Below are 16,771 nucleotides of genomic sequence, written 5' to 3' on the forward strand. Positions count from 1 at the left end.
CTAATTAGTTCTGCTGAATTCAAAAATTAAATGAACCAAAGCCATACCAATATGTTAATTACTGAAATAATACATCTTGCTTCTTAATCCTATTACTGATTTGTCTCTCATACATTTATCTGCTGTTTCTATTTATTCTGTCTAGATTTGACTATCACTCCTCATTTTAAATTAAACCAAAGCTGTAAAGTACTTTATTCTCAAAGCTTAATTTATTCAAATACAAATGACATGCATGTTCCCAGCAGTTAGTTGTGCGTCCTTCCATTAGTCTCTGTACTTTGAATGTTTACTTACCTCTGTTGGTGGCCCAAAGCAAGGTGGTCTTGACAGGTTCCCCAAAAATACCTTAAATCACAAAGCCCCAGTGGAAAAGGTTTGAAACCCAGTTGAGCAACTTTCAAAAACGTTTTTTATTGTCAGGTTTTAAACAGATTAGACAGCCGATTCTACATTATGATATATGATCTGTTACAACTGTATTATAATACACTCTCATTTCAACACATGCCATATAAGGAATCTGAATAAATAAAGCCAGAAAGCCCAAGTTGGTGTATATATATATATATATATATATTACACACATATACACAAACATCTTAGGCAAAGTTACTATGCTTATAAACCTATATACACTGAAACATATCAACAGCAATCTTGTGTGAATGAACAAAATGTGTAAAATCAAAATTGGGAATGACTCCGGTGCTTCAAATTAGTTTCAGATCAACCAATTGACACAAGTACGTCGTCTAAAATGCTTCCACTGTAAACCTTTAAGTAACCAAACAGAGAGGACTGTGATTTTTCACACACAAAGAAAAAAAAGGTGAATTTCAAACCCACCCTAACGAGAGGCACATTAAAACAAGAGATTTACACAATTACAAAGTTCTCATTAACACAAAGTGTAGAAGTGGCAAAGAATTAGTCACAGCACATTAATATTTATTAAATGACACTGAAAATTAGAACGGACTATATTACAGTCAAGGGTTTCCAATACTGTTTTAACAATCAAATTCCAAAGGGGTGAGACGGTGGGCGGCTGGGCGACAAACCTCTTCTCCTCCTCGATGTCATTTGGTTTGTCCTGAATGGGTTTCAGGACCTAATGAACTACATGTATATCAGTCCGTCACAAGCATATTGAGCTACAATTCAAGCACGGTTTTTAAATGTAACCGTCACTTTATTTGTAGAATTGGCTGTTACACTAAATACACAAAGAGAAGGGAAAAAAACATGTTTGTTTGGTTGTAACTTAGGCCAGAAACCACAGTTCTGTTCATCAAAACCTAAAACAAAAAAGTGCAAATCCACGTGGTAATGCTTTGCAGGTCACTAGACACCGGGAGAATCTGAATCAAACTTTTGTACCTTCTGTTTTTGGTGTTTCTAGTGTCCCGCTGTTTTTGAATAAAAAGAGGGGAAAGCAACATCTGCATCTCAATGCAAGTTTCCTTAGCAGCAACCGTGAAAAAATAAAATGTGTTCAAAATCATCCAAACTTGAAGTGATCAGGACCTCCTCTTCATCTCCGCGCTCCCTTCCCAACAAACTACAGTACAAATACAAAACGAAACGAAATCAAGTGCTTAAATGAAATCCCTTTTTTTGTTTTCTTTTTTTTTGTTTTTTGTTTTTTACAACATAGTATTCAAAAATATAAATATTTTTTTCTTTTCAGGTTCATGTAAAACAAATGCTACAGTCCGCGGAGGAGCATCGTTGGGAATAAAACGGTTATGATTGTAACGGCGAGCAGAACTGTGACGTCGCTCGAGGACGCAGCTCGCTGGGAAACAAAAGGATGAGACCGTTAGCGAGGACAGACGGATAGTGGAAGGAACAATGATGAACTGGAAAAAAAAAGGGAGTCTGAAGAGCTTGTGGTCAGGAGAGCGATGCTTTAAGTCTTTTAGTGCTGCAGCTCAGTAAGTGAAACATGTCCTTCAAAGCTCAGCCTGTTCCCTTGTTCCGTCAGTAAGGTGGGGGTCCGGTGAGGGTATGGCTTCGTCAGACGCTAAGGGGCAGCATGCCAGGTGGAGACGCAGAGCGCGGTGACCCGATTCCTGCCAAGGACCCGGGGTCGAGTCCGTTCACTGCCCTGTGGGACAAACAGACACGCCAGTCAAGCACCGAACACGGACGGGCTCTCGGGGGTCAGGGGCACCACTAGTAACACTACAGATAGAAACACTAAGAGAAGACGATGGATGTGTTTTGCTGCAGCCGTGTGTGTGATCTGATGGGATTCAGGCTTCAGTGTTTACATCCCAGACTGGAGAAAGCACCGGGAGATGGCAGCTCCAACAGTTCAAATAAAAGCTTGAGCTGCCCCTTTAAGGTATTTTTAGACTTCTCTGGGGAAACTAACAGTACACAGTTTAAGAATCAGTATTAAACAAAGCACTTTCGAATAGAGAGGAGAGTCGAGCACAGACTGCTAATCTACAATATCAGCCTTTTACATACGGCAGGATATTGGGGGAGGGATAAGCTGCTGCGTGGAAGAAAGTACATGTATTGGTTGTGGAAATGGGAAAGGGCGAATAAGTTTAGATGGGATGGGTGTTCCCTGACATCATGACATTCAGGATCACAAAACCTTCACAGGCCATGCAGGTCCGGCTCACTCTTCGGGGTGTAAACTCTGTCTCTCGCAGATCAACTGGAGTGCCAAACAAAAGCATACCAGAGACTAACTTATCATCTAATTTCTCCATTGAACAGTGCATGCAGCAATAGATTGAACAAGGTCACACTATACACACTACAGCGCCAGTGAGATTGAACTTTCCGCTGTGCTATTTATAACGCCAATCCAGTTACGGCACCGCAGTCCAGACTAACTGTCCCCTTGTCTCTGCAAACTCCGCTAAAATCAGCCCCTTTGTCTGACCTTTAACTGTCGCACGGCATAAAGGGGAAGACAAATCTGGGATTCGTACCGAGGCAAAACCGAGTTCAACGGCCTGACCTCTGGGGAAACGGCCCGCATGTCAACAAACACAGAGCAGAACCCCGGTGAAAGATGAAACTCCAGTAGCCTACAGAACCAAAAGGAACTAAAGAAAGCCCTTTGCCGCCCTGTTAGTAATCACCCTTCCCTGGGTCGAGCTGATGCACTGCAGCCTACATCCACATTTATTATTTATTGTATTTGTATTCCTACATAAAAGGGATTATTTGATGCAACACCCTTACACAACTATCGATCCAGGGTTTTGTTTTGATGTGTTTTAAATCACACGCAGGCGCATCCATAAGACACCCCCAGGCAGGGTTAACAACATGAGCCACAACCCCAGGCAGTTAGTGGACTAGTCTAGTCTAGGCGTTAATATCATTTCCTCTACCAGTCTATACGCAGGCCGCATGCATTTGCCCACGCCGAGTAAATGAGCGTTTACCCAGAATAAGCGCAGGGAAAATGACCTTCTCCTGCCTGCTGGAAGAAAACACAGGTTCTAGCAAGAAATGCCGATCTGACACACAATTCCCTCGTTATGTTAATACTGCACAACATTTTCTACAGCCATTACTTCTGTCTGATGTGGAAGGCTTTCTATAAATGCCCAGGAAGTTATTATGAGATAATGTATCCACCAGACGATTAGGCTAATGACTTCTAATTGAATGATTAAGAAAGTGAATGACATGATCTAAAAAAACAACAATAGACTATTAAAATCATCAACACAATTAAGCATTTGTCTGCTCTCTCTCTGGTGTTTTATTATTATTACTAACTACCAAACACCCTCATCTAGGGTGACAATATAATCACATGGGTAATTGTATGCAAAAACTATTTATACAGCTTTCTCGGTTATTTTTCCACCAACAGCTTCCCTCCGAAAAAGTCAGAACAGTAACATGAAAAACTATCACTCACGCTTTATCGAAGTATGTCGTTTGCAGCGAGTGGGAGAACTTCGTGCTGTTGCTGTTGATCAGGTTGCTGTTTCCTGACGAGTAGGTCTTCCTTGATGCCTGGTCCTTGGCAAAGTTCCTGCAGGCTGCTAGCTTGGACTCTAATGCCTGGGAATTAATGCATATAAAATGAGTAGGAACAATAATATACACAGCAGTGGAGGATAAGCTGGTATTACACAGGAAAAGCACACTTACTTAAGTCAAATAATCCAGTTTTTACTCTGCAATGATACAATACAATCTTCAGCTACATTATTTCACGTTTAAAATCTGTAATTCCACAGCTGACATGACAACAGATTCATTTAAATGTTTTTCTCTTCTTTAAAAGCTTTAGTTATATATTCTGCCTCCATTTACTTGACATGTAGAACATAAAAGCTGGTTACGTACCCCTACTTTCCTTAGAAGATCCCCAACGATGTTAAGAGCTGATATTCTCGCCGACGGGGTTAAGGGTGAGTTGCCACATCCATTTGGTATTACTGGAACAAAAATCACATCGACAACAGAGCATTTAGTACAGTGGTTGCATTTAGGAGCTCGTCTGAGCGGTCATATGCAAACCTGCTGCTTTACACTCCTAGGACAGATACTTTAAGACATGTTTCATAAACTCAAAGCTCATGTGAATCGAGACCTTCCTCGCCTCCTGTGGTCTCAATCTGTAAGGATAAAACTGTGTCATCTGGGCCAGAGCAGCTACCTTTGGGGCTGCTGAAGCCGTTGTCCATGCTCTTCCCTATGGGGGTGGCTGGCAATGAGAGGGACGCCTGGACCGCAGAGTCCATCTTGTCATTGTCCAGCGTGGGCGAGCTGGGCGCGGACATCCTCGTCACGTCCGTCTGTCTCTCCCGCACGGCCAGTTCCTGGCGCAGGTCTGCACGAAGCCCAGGGACATGTCACACACCCGATATTAGGTTTTCTACATACTTACATTGTATCTCATTTGAGGTGGAAGACTATTTATTTGTTATAATCTTTTCATATTGCCTGCACCAGCACACAAATGTTTAGCTATCTGAGGCACTATATAAGGCCAGGGCAGTGGTCTCCAACCCTGGTCCTGGAGAGCCCCAATCCACTTCATCTCATAGGTCACCTTAAATCACCATACACATGCTTTAGTGTAAGACAAGGCCCTTGACATGAGACATGCAGGAGATAAGAGCAGGTCTTCAGGAGAGAAAAAGTCGATACACACCCCTGGCTTCATCCTTTAATCTCTGGACCGACACCAAGAGCGACTCTTTCTCATCCAGTTCACTTTCTAAGAAGGCGTTCCTCTCAATGGCCTGGTTGAGTCTCTGCTCGAAGTCTTCTAGAGACACGATCGTTGCCCTAGAGGGGAGAGAAGCACAAACGGTCATGAGAGCAAGTGACGAGTACGCCCTGTATGAAAACCTTAGCTCGTCACATGTTTTATATCAATACTTTTATCCATCTGCTTTTCCTAGAAAGGGTGTCTCTGTTTGAGAAGGGAGTGGGTCAGTCAATAATGGAGGAAAGCTAGAAGATAGTAAAGGAGAATGGTAAACAAGTGAGGGAAAATACAATCAAATGATCCCAATCTGTGCTGGAGAATCTATCCAATGTTCTCCACTGCTGACGTAGATCTGGCTGGAAGGGAAGTTCTGGCACTAAGATTAGATGCAGCAAGACTGCTTCACACCTTATTTTAAACAAAGAAGTTGCGCACCTCCCCGTATCGCGTCTGTAATGCGGGTGAACGCACTGCCCTCGGCCCTCACCTCTTGGCTCGCTCCAGGTCATCATTGGCTTGCTCCAGCTCCCTCACGTACTTGTGAAGCTGTTCTTTGATGGCCCTCGTCTGCCCCAGGTCATCCTCGAGCATGGAGATCTGCTTGTAGCTCTGGGAGTACTGCTGCTCCAGCTTTTCCTGCAGGAGGGGAAAGTCAAAGGTTTCTCATGAGAGGGAAGTTGGTCGCTATAAATCCAGAACAAACACAGCTATCCTACATTCTCATCTATTTTGCATGTCAAGTCTTGTGTGCCTGAGAGGGCCTGTGCGTTCAACAGAGAGGGAGTGGACCTGACCCAGATCCTGGGGTAATGACATTTTACAGAGTGCCCTAGAATATAAAACCAATTTGGCTCGCATAATTTCCCCCATTCAATTTGCTTGATCGTAAATAAACCACTGACCGTATCTGTATGGGGATTGAGGTAAACCTTTTGGAGAGCACTAGAGGAATACAAGCCAGGTTTATTGTCATGACTGAACATCTAATATTCCATAGAATATGATAAAGCTGGTACTGGGGTTTACCAGACGCCTCTGAACATGTATTTGAAAAGAATGAGGAGAATGCACAATGTTTCAGACTTTTTTTTTTTTTCACTGTCTCTATTAAGGACTAATTAACATTATCTCCAATATAACTGGTACCCAAGTTAATATGAAGCTAATACATGATTTCAGAGTTCTCAATTTGCACCAGTATAAGGTGACGGTAAGTAATAAAAAATAAGGGCCGTTCCCTGAATTAAATAAATCAATACATATCTTTCATACTCAAAGAAAAAGCATCAAATATTCCACTCAAAGCACCAGTGTGGATTAACTGTTCCTTCGACTAACAATCCTCTTCTTGAAAACCACCAGAAGCTCAACATAGTCATATAATATTGCAGTTTGCTGGTCAGCTTAAGCAACATTTTTTTTTTTTTTTTTTAACTTATTCCTGGAGTGACACTTGCTGTAGATCTACACATGAAAGATTCAGGTAATTTAATTTACACTACCAAAAAACAGATATATACACAACCAGGTATTGTATTCTTCTTTGAAGAATACCGAAGGCTTACTGTTACACTAAATTTGCATCTGGATGAATAGGAAGCAGAGTTGTCTGGGAGCAGAGAAGGTGATGGGCGCTTTGAGAAGGTGAGACTTCAGGGCTGACGCACGGTGCACCCTGGAGTAATCTGACTTGATCTCTGTGCTGGCATTTGCTGCCTGCTAAGCCTCTCACACCTGGATTTACAGAAAAGTTTTCAAATGCTATTTTTTCCCCTTCACCCCAAGATCCTATTAGACATACCCACCAGGCCTGGGAGAGAGCAAACGTGCTGTAGCTGCACCAGATCAGGAATTTTAACAAATGAGGTTTTAAAAAATCCACATAGTTAAGGATCTAACACTCAAATAGTCCTAAAATCCAGAGCAAAAATCCATTATGGAAAACCTCAGAAACCCCTAGTAGCAGGATTATTCAGCTTTCAACACCAGTGTAAAGATCTCTCTTCATCTGTATCCTCCAACCTTTGTACATTTATAGCCATGCCTCCTACCCACATTAGCCAGCCGTTATTTGGTATTTACACAGACGTTACGCAAGGATCAATGACCCATTTAAAACTAGACAAACACTTTGCATTAACCCAGACAGAGATCACACACTTTCTTTTTACAACCTGTCATTTTGCAGGTGTGAAAGAGAGCCCAAAAAGTTAACTATATTCCACAGCCCACTGATAACCAAAGACACATCCCTTCTCTACAGTCCTGCTACCAATGCCAATCCACATAGTATAGGACTGGAGAGACCCAACAGTCTGTCTCATCATTTCCCTTTTTCTCCTTCAATCACCATCTCCAATGTGGTTCTCCAACATAGCCACACGTCTAGCCAGTCCACCGGTTTACCTCACCTTTAGTGTCTCCACCTCGTTTCTCAGTCTTTGGTTGTCTGCGTGCAGGTCTCGGATGCGGTGCTCGGCCTGGCCCAGCTGCGCCTCCAACTCGGCTTCCAGTTCACGGCTGCCTTCCTGGAACTCCAGCAGCTCCTCGTGGGCTTCCTGGTAACTGGAGACAGAGCCGGAGACACGAACCTCAGCACAGGATGCATGTTTAATAAACACCTGTTTGGTTTTGAATTAAAAATAATTTAAAAGCAGAAAAGAGCATTTGTGAGAAGCATCTTAAAGGGATGCAGAAGTTATTTATTTTCCAAGCATGTATACTGCAAAAAAATAATTAAAATGTAGCATTATGATTTGACAAAACCTGGCTTGAAAGATGTTTACTGTTGTCTTTGAGCCTGGGATTCAACTACTTAACTGTGTAAAATACACAGGCAGAGAGAAAAATGGCACATCGGTGCTCACCCTACATGTACACTAGACCCATGTGCCTGGAGGGGGGGGACAAATCGGGATTCACATTAAGTCAGAGAGCGGTTCTGCAGGTTTTGATTCTAACCCATAGTTACATCACAGAGAAACCGACACTGGTCACCTTTTAACCCGACACTGTTGCCACTTCCAGCATCTGAAGCCAACTCCTTGAGTCAGGCTGACGATAGCGCTGCTCACAAGACGGATATCCCGCTCGGATGTCCCCACTCTCACTATTCTCAGAGTCATACTCATCAGAGAAGGAAAGTATGGTAACGTCTGGAAACTCCTTGTCAATAAAGTATAATACATTTCCAACATATTCTTAAAAACATATCAAAGGTAAGTCCCAGAAAACAATTAATGAAAGAACATTGCTTCTATTTTTTGGTTGGCCCAGACAGGAAATACCTCCGGACAAGCACGACAAGTAGTGCCAGGCCATGTGAAGAATTCAGCGCAAGGCTAAGTTCTTCAAATATTTATTCACACACACAGAGTAAACAACTGAGTAAACAGGCTTTACTCATACACTTCCAACAGGGAAACTTCCATCTGTGGAAAGTTTTAGACTTCCCCTTCAACTTGAGATCACCATCGAAGTAAGGGGCGTCCCATGGCCGTGCTAAACAGCCAACTAGTAGAACTTGGTTTTCTTGGGACTAAGTCACCCAGCCTTAGTACACTTTAAAAACAGATTTAAGAAAAATCCTATGCGTTTTTGTTATGTAACAGTCAATGTAACAGCAATGTACTTCAAAGCCGGGTGATCCCATTACACCAGCAGCTTGCACAATATCCTTAGTCATGTTTTTGCTGTCATTCCTTCTGGACTGACACGAGGCTAAAATCTGAGTGATAATTAAGACCACTGAACGATTTGAGAGTCATCTGTTCCGGGGTTTACAGTTCTGGACGATGGTTCTGTATTCTATCAAAAACATTACACACAGACTGAGGTGCTAGGGTTGGAAATTGGATATAGAAAACTATCCTAGGCGTCTAAGAATGCTTTACGGCAAAAGCGACTGACTGTCTGCTCAACATCTGAAATAGTGAGTTAAGGAAAGTCCCTGCCAAGACCAGCTTGAATTTCCCAAATATGTAATAACTACTTCTGTCTTAAAGAAAGCATTTCAACAAAGATTGCAACTGTTTTGAAAGTAAACTCCACAGATTCTTTTCATTCTTTTACTTTTGAAAACCTAGTGCTTTTTTAGTCGGCCGACACAAAGGACATATAAGTCAAACACAGTCAAGGATTAACAACTTTGAAACCCCAGGGCTTACCCTCTCTGCTAAATCATTTAGCCACATAACTTCTAACATGGCATGGCTGAGGACGCATTACATAATGTCTTGGTAGGCTGCCTCGGGTGGTTTGAGTAACACCCTAACAACATATACAATCGTTCCTGAGCCGGGATCCTTTTCAGGCAACTCAACTCTGGCAGTGAAGACGAGTGTAAACAAATACCTCTTTTTGTATTTCAAGCTGCGCGACTTCCAGTAATCAATTTCCTCGTCTTTGGAAGAGAATTTTGGTATCATCTCTGTGTCCATGGTAAACAAACCTGTAAAAACACAACATTGTATCACATGGAGGGGGAGAAAGACAGAGGCCAGTAAAAAAAAGATTAAAAACAAGAAAAGCATGTTTACTGAAGTCTGTTGACCCTGTCATCAGGCAGGGAAACATGGATTATACCCATATGATAAAAATAACAACAGGGGCTGATGCCCTGTACACAGTGTCCCATACAGGATACAATTCACAGAAATATAGCTAGATTGATTTTAAATTGCCTTTCATTCTGAATTTCTCTCAGAGGGATTCAGAGAATTGCAGGGTAGGAAAATAACTGCAATATCCACTTTGTTTGTCTCCAGTGCCTGGGCCCCAAGGTGAAGAGCCAACCTGAGCTTGGTGTCAGCAGAATTGAGTGAAAGATTGCTATTTTTATCTGCCACCACGTATGACCTAAACACACACAAACACAGAAGAGCACCACAGGACACAAGGGCTCCTGGTCGTGTTGAATGTTTCAGTGGTTTAACCAGTTCTGGATTTTAACAGAATCAGTTTTCTGCCCATAGTAACAGTTGCCCTCAGTAACATCTTCATAAACACATACAAAAAAAGGATTCTCAATCAGAGCAAATTCCTACAGAGCATTACTTGTATATCAGTTTCGTCATCCAAAACAAAAGCCTTTATTATGGTAATTTGCCTGAAGTCTTTCTAAAATGTCTCAGTGTATACTCCTTCCTTCTGATGAAATCTTACATCTCAGTAAAGTACACACTGTGACAGACACAAAAATATTTAGCACAGCACTAAAACTTCCCTGCACATCACAAACTGCTGAAGGCAGCAAATCTCGTTATTACAACCACCGCGCCACCGTCCTCTGCAGCTACAGTAATGATCAAAACCAGACCTCTTCAACCCTTAGCAAACACAGATGTGTAATTTATTAATGGGCTGTCGTTTCTTTCCTACTCAGATCAATACTGTCACTCGCCGGCTCCAGCCCAGCAGAACACTGTATATACCAGAAAGTAAAATTATATCAGCACAGGGACATACAAACCTGTGTTACTGTAAGCCTGAGCCTCAAGGTGAATTGTGTCTCCCTGCATTGTGACATCTGCTTCAATTTCCGTTTATTAATGTTTTTAATTTGATTTCCTGCGCTGTCCTTTGTTTTATTCAGACAGTGTGCACCATCACGCGACTGACAAATTAATGTCCCCTTTCCTTCCTTTTGAAAGATACAATCAGTTTTTCCTGGCCCTTCCCTTTCTAACAGAACACATCCTTCGAGCAAGCATCCATTTTCAATTCACCTTAGTGCTCTCATTATCTTTTACATTTTTGTGGAAAACCCTAATCATACTTGTCTTTTTACACATTGTGTGCATGTGTGTAATGTTCCTCTTAAATTATACACACATTTTCATTTTATTTCACTGAAAATCTGCGAATGCATTAGTGTTTATTTCAGTATTCAGTATTTACTCAGTCTCTGAGAACCATGATCTTTGTGCACATAGTGACTAGGTTAAGTCAGGCTTCCATTTACATACTGTGATGGAAGGAATCAATACCATTAAAAACTCGGCATGAAAGACTCCCACCTCTTGTTCTATCCACATTACAAAGGTACTATATTCACTGAAAACACGGAGGAGAACGGATAAGCTCAAATCTGTCCGTTTTTGCTGTGCTGCCAGTCGCATACTAATTAGTTGGTTCACTTAGGATTCACAGCAAGTACAGTACATGACAGTGTAAAGCTTAAAAATGTCTGTACCTCGGAAACACCTTAAACAATAAATCACCATTCTTGGAGTGACTTCCAGGAAGTAGCTCTGTAAGTAAGTATACTGATTATCCCATTCTACAAATCACTTTCTGTTTAACTAAATACCTGACAAGCCACATGTATAATAAAGCCAAAAGCATTGTGAATAAGCTCCTGTATATAGGTTAACCAATCCATCACATTTCATTTTAAGAAGGAAAAAAAAGCACACACGCTAACAGTAGGACCCTGCAACCGACAAACTTGACCATGACGATAATAAAAACAATATAGGGTGATAAAAATAAATACTGCAAGAGAGGGATAAAAGCAGTCTGCCTTGCTTAGTGGGTCATCTATCTTTCTGACCACAGTGGCTAATGGGGGAAGAGAATTCCTGTAGATTTTTTCTGGCAGTCAGGCCGGTGCCGAGACGAGAAGTCAAAGACACTTCAGGCAGTATACAAAGGAGAAGGTCAGACAGGGAAACTGAACACTTACATCAGCTTCAGGTGAAATAGATTTTTCCACCAATGATCACAACTTTACCAACTCCCCTTCATGCATTCCTCAGTGACAGAATGGAGACTCCGGGGAGGTAAGCTGCTTTCTGACTAGCAAGTCTGGTTGCTTCTCAGATAACAGAAATATGGTTATGAAAAGCAGGAACCAAGCTGCTGTTCAAACCTGTTATTTTGCTCTCCCCATTGAAAGTAATTAGGGATATCAGTTTCTTTAAAATCTAAAGCAGCTGCCATAGATTCATAAAGATTTACACAACGGAAAAATAAGATCAAATAAAAGCTTATATTTTTTTTTTACCTCTAGTTTTTGTATAAAACAAAATATTTTAACTTCACAACACAGAGAGCCAGCGTATCTCCAATATCCGAGTCTGGTGTAAATAAGTTCTAGTGCATGTCTTGGCACTCTAAGCCTGTAAGCATGATTTTTCTCCTTTTAATACTCAATGATTCAGATAAAGGCTTTCGACATTAAGTACACACATACACAATCAGAGGAATACCGTATTCTCTCTCTCTCTGCAGCTTAGGGGATTTCCAGCCCCTGTATCAGATTGCACTGAAATCGCATGAATCTGATGGTTTATTCTAAGGCCAGTGAGAGAACACCCCCTCTAGGTAAGGGTGTCAAGGGCACACACACAACTAGCACGCACCTTTGCTACTTTTACGTCAGCAAAAGCAAATACATCACTTTTAGATCTGAACGGTTAAGCCAAGACAGCATTCCGCAGTTATTATCTTGTATTGGTTGTCAGAATCGACTTGAAACTGCTAGAAAAACTAAGCCACTACATTTATTATGATCGAAGACAAAGGATTTAGCTACTAGGCTTCACTGTCCCAGGAACTATATGAAGGATCCTGCCAAATCTACACCTAACCCACCTACCCATCGTACAATTCAACTGTTGTTTGACAGAAGATTGTTCATTCTACCTAAAGCGAGTGTCAGGTGGGTGAAAGCTCGACTCTGAAACAGGCCCAAGTCAGCATAAGATAATCTACGCTATATGAGACAGTTAAAAGCCCTACTATACAGTATTACAGGAGCAGTACTAGTCAGTTAACATCAGCTGTACTGTAAAAATAATAAATAATACATGTAGGTCATTTGTTTCCACCCCACACTGCCACAGCATGATTCCTCTCGATACCCAGTTGACCTACTGTAACAGTTCAGCAGTGAGAAACTATTTACAGAGTTTCCATGGTAAACTACTGCCAGTTTGACTGACACATTTCTCTGGTTGATGCCTAATGCCTTGCTGTGACTTGACAGCTCCTGTTTGCCACATGGAGCAAAACAAAGCAGCTGTGAAATTTCAAAAATATTGCAGCTGTTTACTTCCTTCATGGCACCTTCACTATGCCCGGGGGTGTGTTAATCACAGTAAGACTGGCTGCTTCATGTCTCTGAATCACGGAGCCACATTTGCTTTTAATGAGGCAATGAATCTGCAGAACCCAGACAGACAGCACACTGGACCTTGCCCGTTCACTGCAGCATTACACAGACATTATACCTCCATGAATATTACTCAGAGTAATCTGTAACCTGTATGAACACAAGGCATCCTTAAAACACCCGTTATATGCAGCAGTAAAAGAAAACGAACGTATTCGCCACAAGGTGCATTGCAATACAAGGCCTCAAATTGGTATTACATATTAAATTAGGGGTCTGTATGTGTTTTAGACACATTTTGTAAGCTTTACATTCTTAGCGGTCAGCTAGTGTTTCAGGTTCAACACTTTTCAATCTTCAGAGAAACTTTGTGAAATCCCACAGGTTACATCTACACCGCAATAGCAGTGCTGAGCGTGTAGAATCAGGTAAATCCGAATCTTTCTACTTAAAATTCCTCTAAATGGGGTAATTTCTTCAATGAAAGCAGAATTTCTACTATATACTAGTAGACTGCATCTGAAAGCAACTGTATGGTTTCTTAAAACCATGAAATTAATATTTTGTTGGCAGAAGACTATATATGAATAAAACTACTGAGAGACAAAAATATAGACTCGTATTATTGTTGCAATTCTATAGTACTTCAAACTTACTTCAAGAAGATGCATTATATACAAAAATTTAAGGTGACATTGTTTACACCAGTCAATATCTCTGTGGTCTAGTGTTTAACATCCTCAAGCAGAGATAAAAAGTGATTGTCTTAAGGATTTTGTACACTCCTTTTGAATTGAGAAACTAAGCAAAAGTGTCCGTGACAAATGAGTCCTGTTTATAGAACAACACTCCTGCACTGCCAATTTGCCATACATGCATCATCATTTATTAAGATGAGCTTGCATCTCAATGTACAGCATACGTTAGATGTTTTAAATACCAATTAGGAATAAGTTTGCAGCAAACGGGGGAATGAGAATGGGGTTGCTGGCAGAACGATTCAAAATGGTTGGCACCCTGAAGCTCAATTATAATTAGAAATTGGCCAACATATATAAAAACATTATAATTAAACTAAGACATTAAATTGTTTTTAAATATATTGCACTCTAGATTAACTACGTTTCAGAAAATGTCCCTTTAAGGTGATTTGAATAAGAGGGGTCTTCAGACAGTGAGAGCAGCCTGACATTAAACTACTGTGAAGAATGAGTGGATTTGGACCTGTAACCATAGAGTTGTTGTATCCAAACACAGACTGAACTTTACAGTAGCTATTTCTGAATATCCCTTACTATGGCAGTTACACTAATCTCCTCTACAGCAAATTAGGCAATAAATAATTAAGTGTACCATCCATAAGTGAATCTGAATGACAGCTGGACACCTAGCAAAAAATGAATTAATCACAGACCATACATGAATTTCTAGACTAAGAAAATGATTAAGGAAATCTGTTAAATACCTCTTCATTTCAGATGCAAATGTACAGATTTTTCCTCATGATTTCATCATTGCATCACCCCCAGTAAAACCAGAGAAACATCGGCCAGCAGACCCAACCCACCCATTTCAGCCCATCTGGAGGTTATTAAAATGCTATAGTCTCCAAAGCTCAGGCAGTAGAAAACATTTTCCCTTTTTCTTGGAAGGTGGCAGTTTTACACAGACGTTGACTCACTGTGGTTAAACCACCAGGGACATATTTACCAGATGAGATCATTCTGCACAGAACCTCTCAGCCCCTTTGACAATTCTGACTGCACAACAGACACAGGATGTCCCGTGAGCTGCGGTGTGCTTCGGCAGCACATCCTGAGAGGTGAGGGTCATTAAACCCAGGGCAGAGCAACATCACTTTAGTGTCGAAGAACTGTCACAACCTAACACTTTAAAAACAAGAAAGTTTAAGAAAGGAGGAAAATGGGAAATCTGTGGTTATTTGGCATCTCTCTCTTTCTCTTTATCTCAGCCATTAGAGTGAACACCAATGTTGATAACTAGAGAGGAGCATCTTTGATTTCTACAGAGATGTTTTTACAATCAACAATGGCCAGGCTATATATAGCCTACTACCTGAATGCATCAGAATAAGAAACAGTATTTTCTAAAGCTTTAACTACTTAAAGGAGACCAGTAATTCATAAATAGGATTAAGTCCCGAAATAAGTAGTAACACTATTTCCAGTCCATTCACATTTGGCTGCCTCCCTCCCTTCACAAGCACTACAAACATGACCGTGATGGAGGTACACAATAACAAACAGACAATAGTTTCAATACTGAAGATGATGAACTATAACACTCCCCACAGAGTAATATCTTCCCTTGTGCCCAATTAGTTACTTATTCAGTGGGTCCCCACCCCTGGTCCTGGAGATCCCACCACCTGCTGGTTTTCATTCAAACCCAGCTCTCAATTATTTCATTGAACTAATAATTTGCTCACATTTCACTTTTTAAATTCTGCAGCAGGGTATGTGGTCCCCCGGGGGGTCCGGGTTGGGAACTCCTTACTTAAATATTGGGGGTCTTATAAAATCACAGCTACAAATCACAGTTGATGACAGCTGACCAGATCCAGCTGTTGATGCAAACGTGCTCATGCCTAAACATAAAGCATAAACGCGAGAAATGATCAAATATCCAGAGAAATCGCAACAGTTTCATGCAAAGGCTTTTTGAAGAAGGGAGTCAGTCGCACTGGCAACCGGGCGGCCCAATCCCAGCCATGGCCGCCCTTCAGCTCTGAATCTCGGCCTATGAGTGCGGGGAGAAGGCGGGGGAAGCCGGGGTGAACCGACCCTTGGGCTCAATTGTAGTTCAGCCTCGATAACCGACGCAAAATGGGGCAAAGCCGCGCCCGAATCGCCTGCCACCCCATCATGCCCGATCCGGTGCCCCGTGAGAGACACTGAAACACGGCAGACAGACACAGCATCGCCCTGCAACACGTCACACGTCCACACAGCGAGGCTTCCCGGCTCTGCTGTCCGTCAGCCTTATCGTACCGCGACCGGCTACCGGGACGCCAAGCCCTCCGAGATCCGTCCAGTTCCCGGACAGCACTGAGGGGCACTGCGGGGCACTGCGGGGCACTCCCGGCCACCTCCCCAGCATCACAGCAGTCCGAGGGAGCGGGCTTTGCGTCCCTGCCTGCAAACATGACACGTCAGACCGGAATCAGCTGTCAACGAGCCCCCACCAGCGCTTCGCCCTGTAGCAGCCTGTGAACACCGCCACACGGCCCGGACACCACTGCTAAACATCCGAGGCTGCGGGGAATCGGTGCCGGCCCCCTACCTGAGCATTGCCAGCCGCGGTCGCTGTGTATCCGTCCGGGTGTCGGTGCTGCCCCGCCGCTCGCCGCGCTGTTTGAGATCCGAAGCTCCAGCCCGACTCCGCGGTCACAGGCTTCCGCACGCACTCACGCACGCACGCGGGGG

At 42.3% G+C, this 16,771-nt stretch overlaps 1 protein-coding gene across 2 annotated transcripts; it reads right to left on the minus strand.

Annotated features, from left to right (window-relative positions):
• Positions 1 to 394: 394 nt before the first annotated feature.
• Positions 395 to 16,771, minus strand: LOC136749809 (nuclear distribution protein nudE-like 1-B). 2 transcript variants are annotated; one of them, XM_066704370.1, is made up of 10 exons: positions 16,629 to 16,771; positions 9,563 to 9,659; positions 7,621 to 7,774; positions 5,697 to 5,845; positions 5,150 to 5,286; positions 4,652 to 4,825; positions 4,339 to 4,430; positions 3,905 to 4,050; positions 3,420 to 3,454; positions 395 to 2,113 (listed from the first exon to the last, which is right to left on the minus strand). In XM_066704370.1, exons 2-10 carry the CDS (start codon positions 9,646 to 9,648, stop codon positions 2,106 to 2,108), a joined length of 981 nt encoding a protein of 326 aa, XP_066560467.1. In that variant the 5' UTR covers positions 9,649 to 9,659; positions 16,629 to 16,771; the 3' UTR covers positions 395 to 2,105. The 2 variants fall into 2 exon arrangements, with proteins under 2 accessions (XP_066560467.1, XP_066560466.1); XM_066704369.1 differs by lacking the exon at positions 3,420 to 3,454 and having other exon boundaries at positions 16,629 to 16,769.

This window comes from Amia ocellicauda, chromosome 5, assembly GCF_036373705.1.
Source record: "Amia ocellicauda isolate fAmiCal2 chromosome 5, fAmiCal2.hap1, whole genome shotgun sequence".
NCBI lineage: Eukaryota > Metazoa > Chordata > Actinopteri > Amiiformes > Amiidae > Amia > Amia ocellicauda.

Coding starts and splice junctions, on each gene's coding strand:
- LOC136749809 (XM_066704369.1), bottom strand. CDS start 9,648: ATGGACACAGAGATGATACCAAAATTCTCTTCCAAAGACGAGGAAATT. Junction 5,287..5,696: donor GACCTGGAGCGAGCCAAGAG/GTGAGGGCCGAG, acceptor TCTCCCCTCTAG/GGCAACGATCGTGTCTCTAG. Junction 2,114..3,904: donor ACGACATACTTCGATAAAGC/GTGAGTGATAGT, acceptor TTTGTCCCACAG/GGCAGTGAACGGACTCGACC.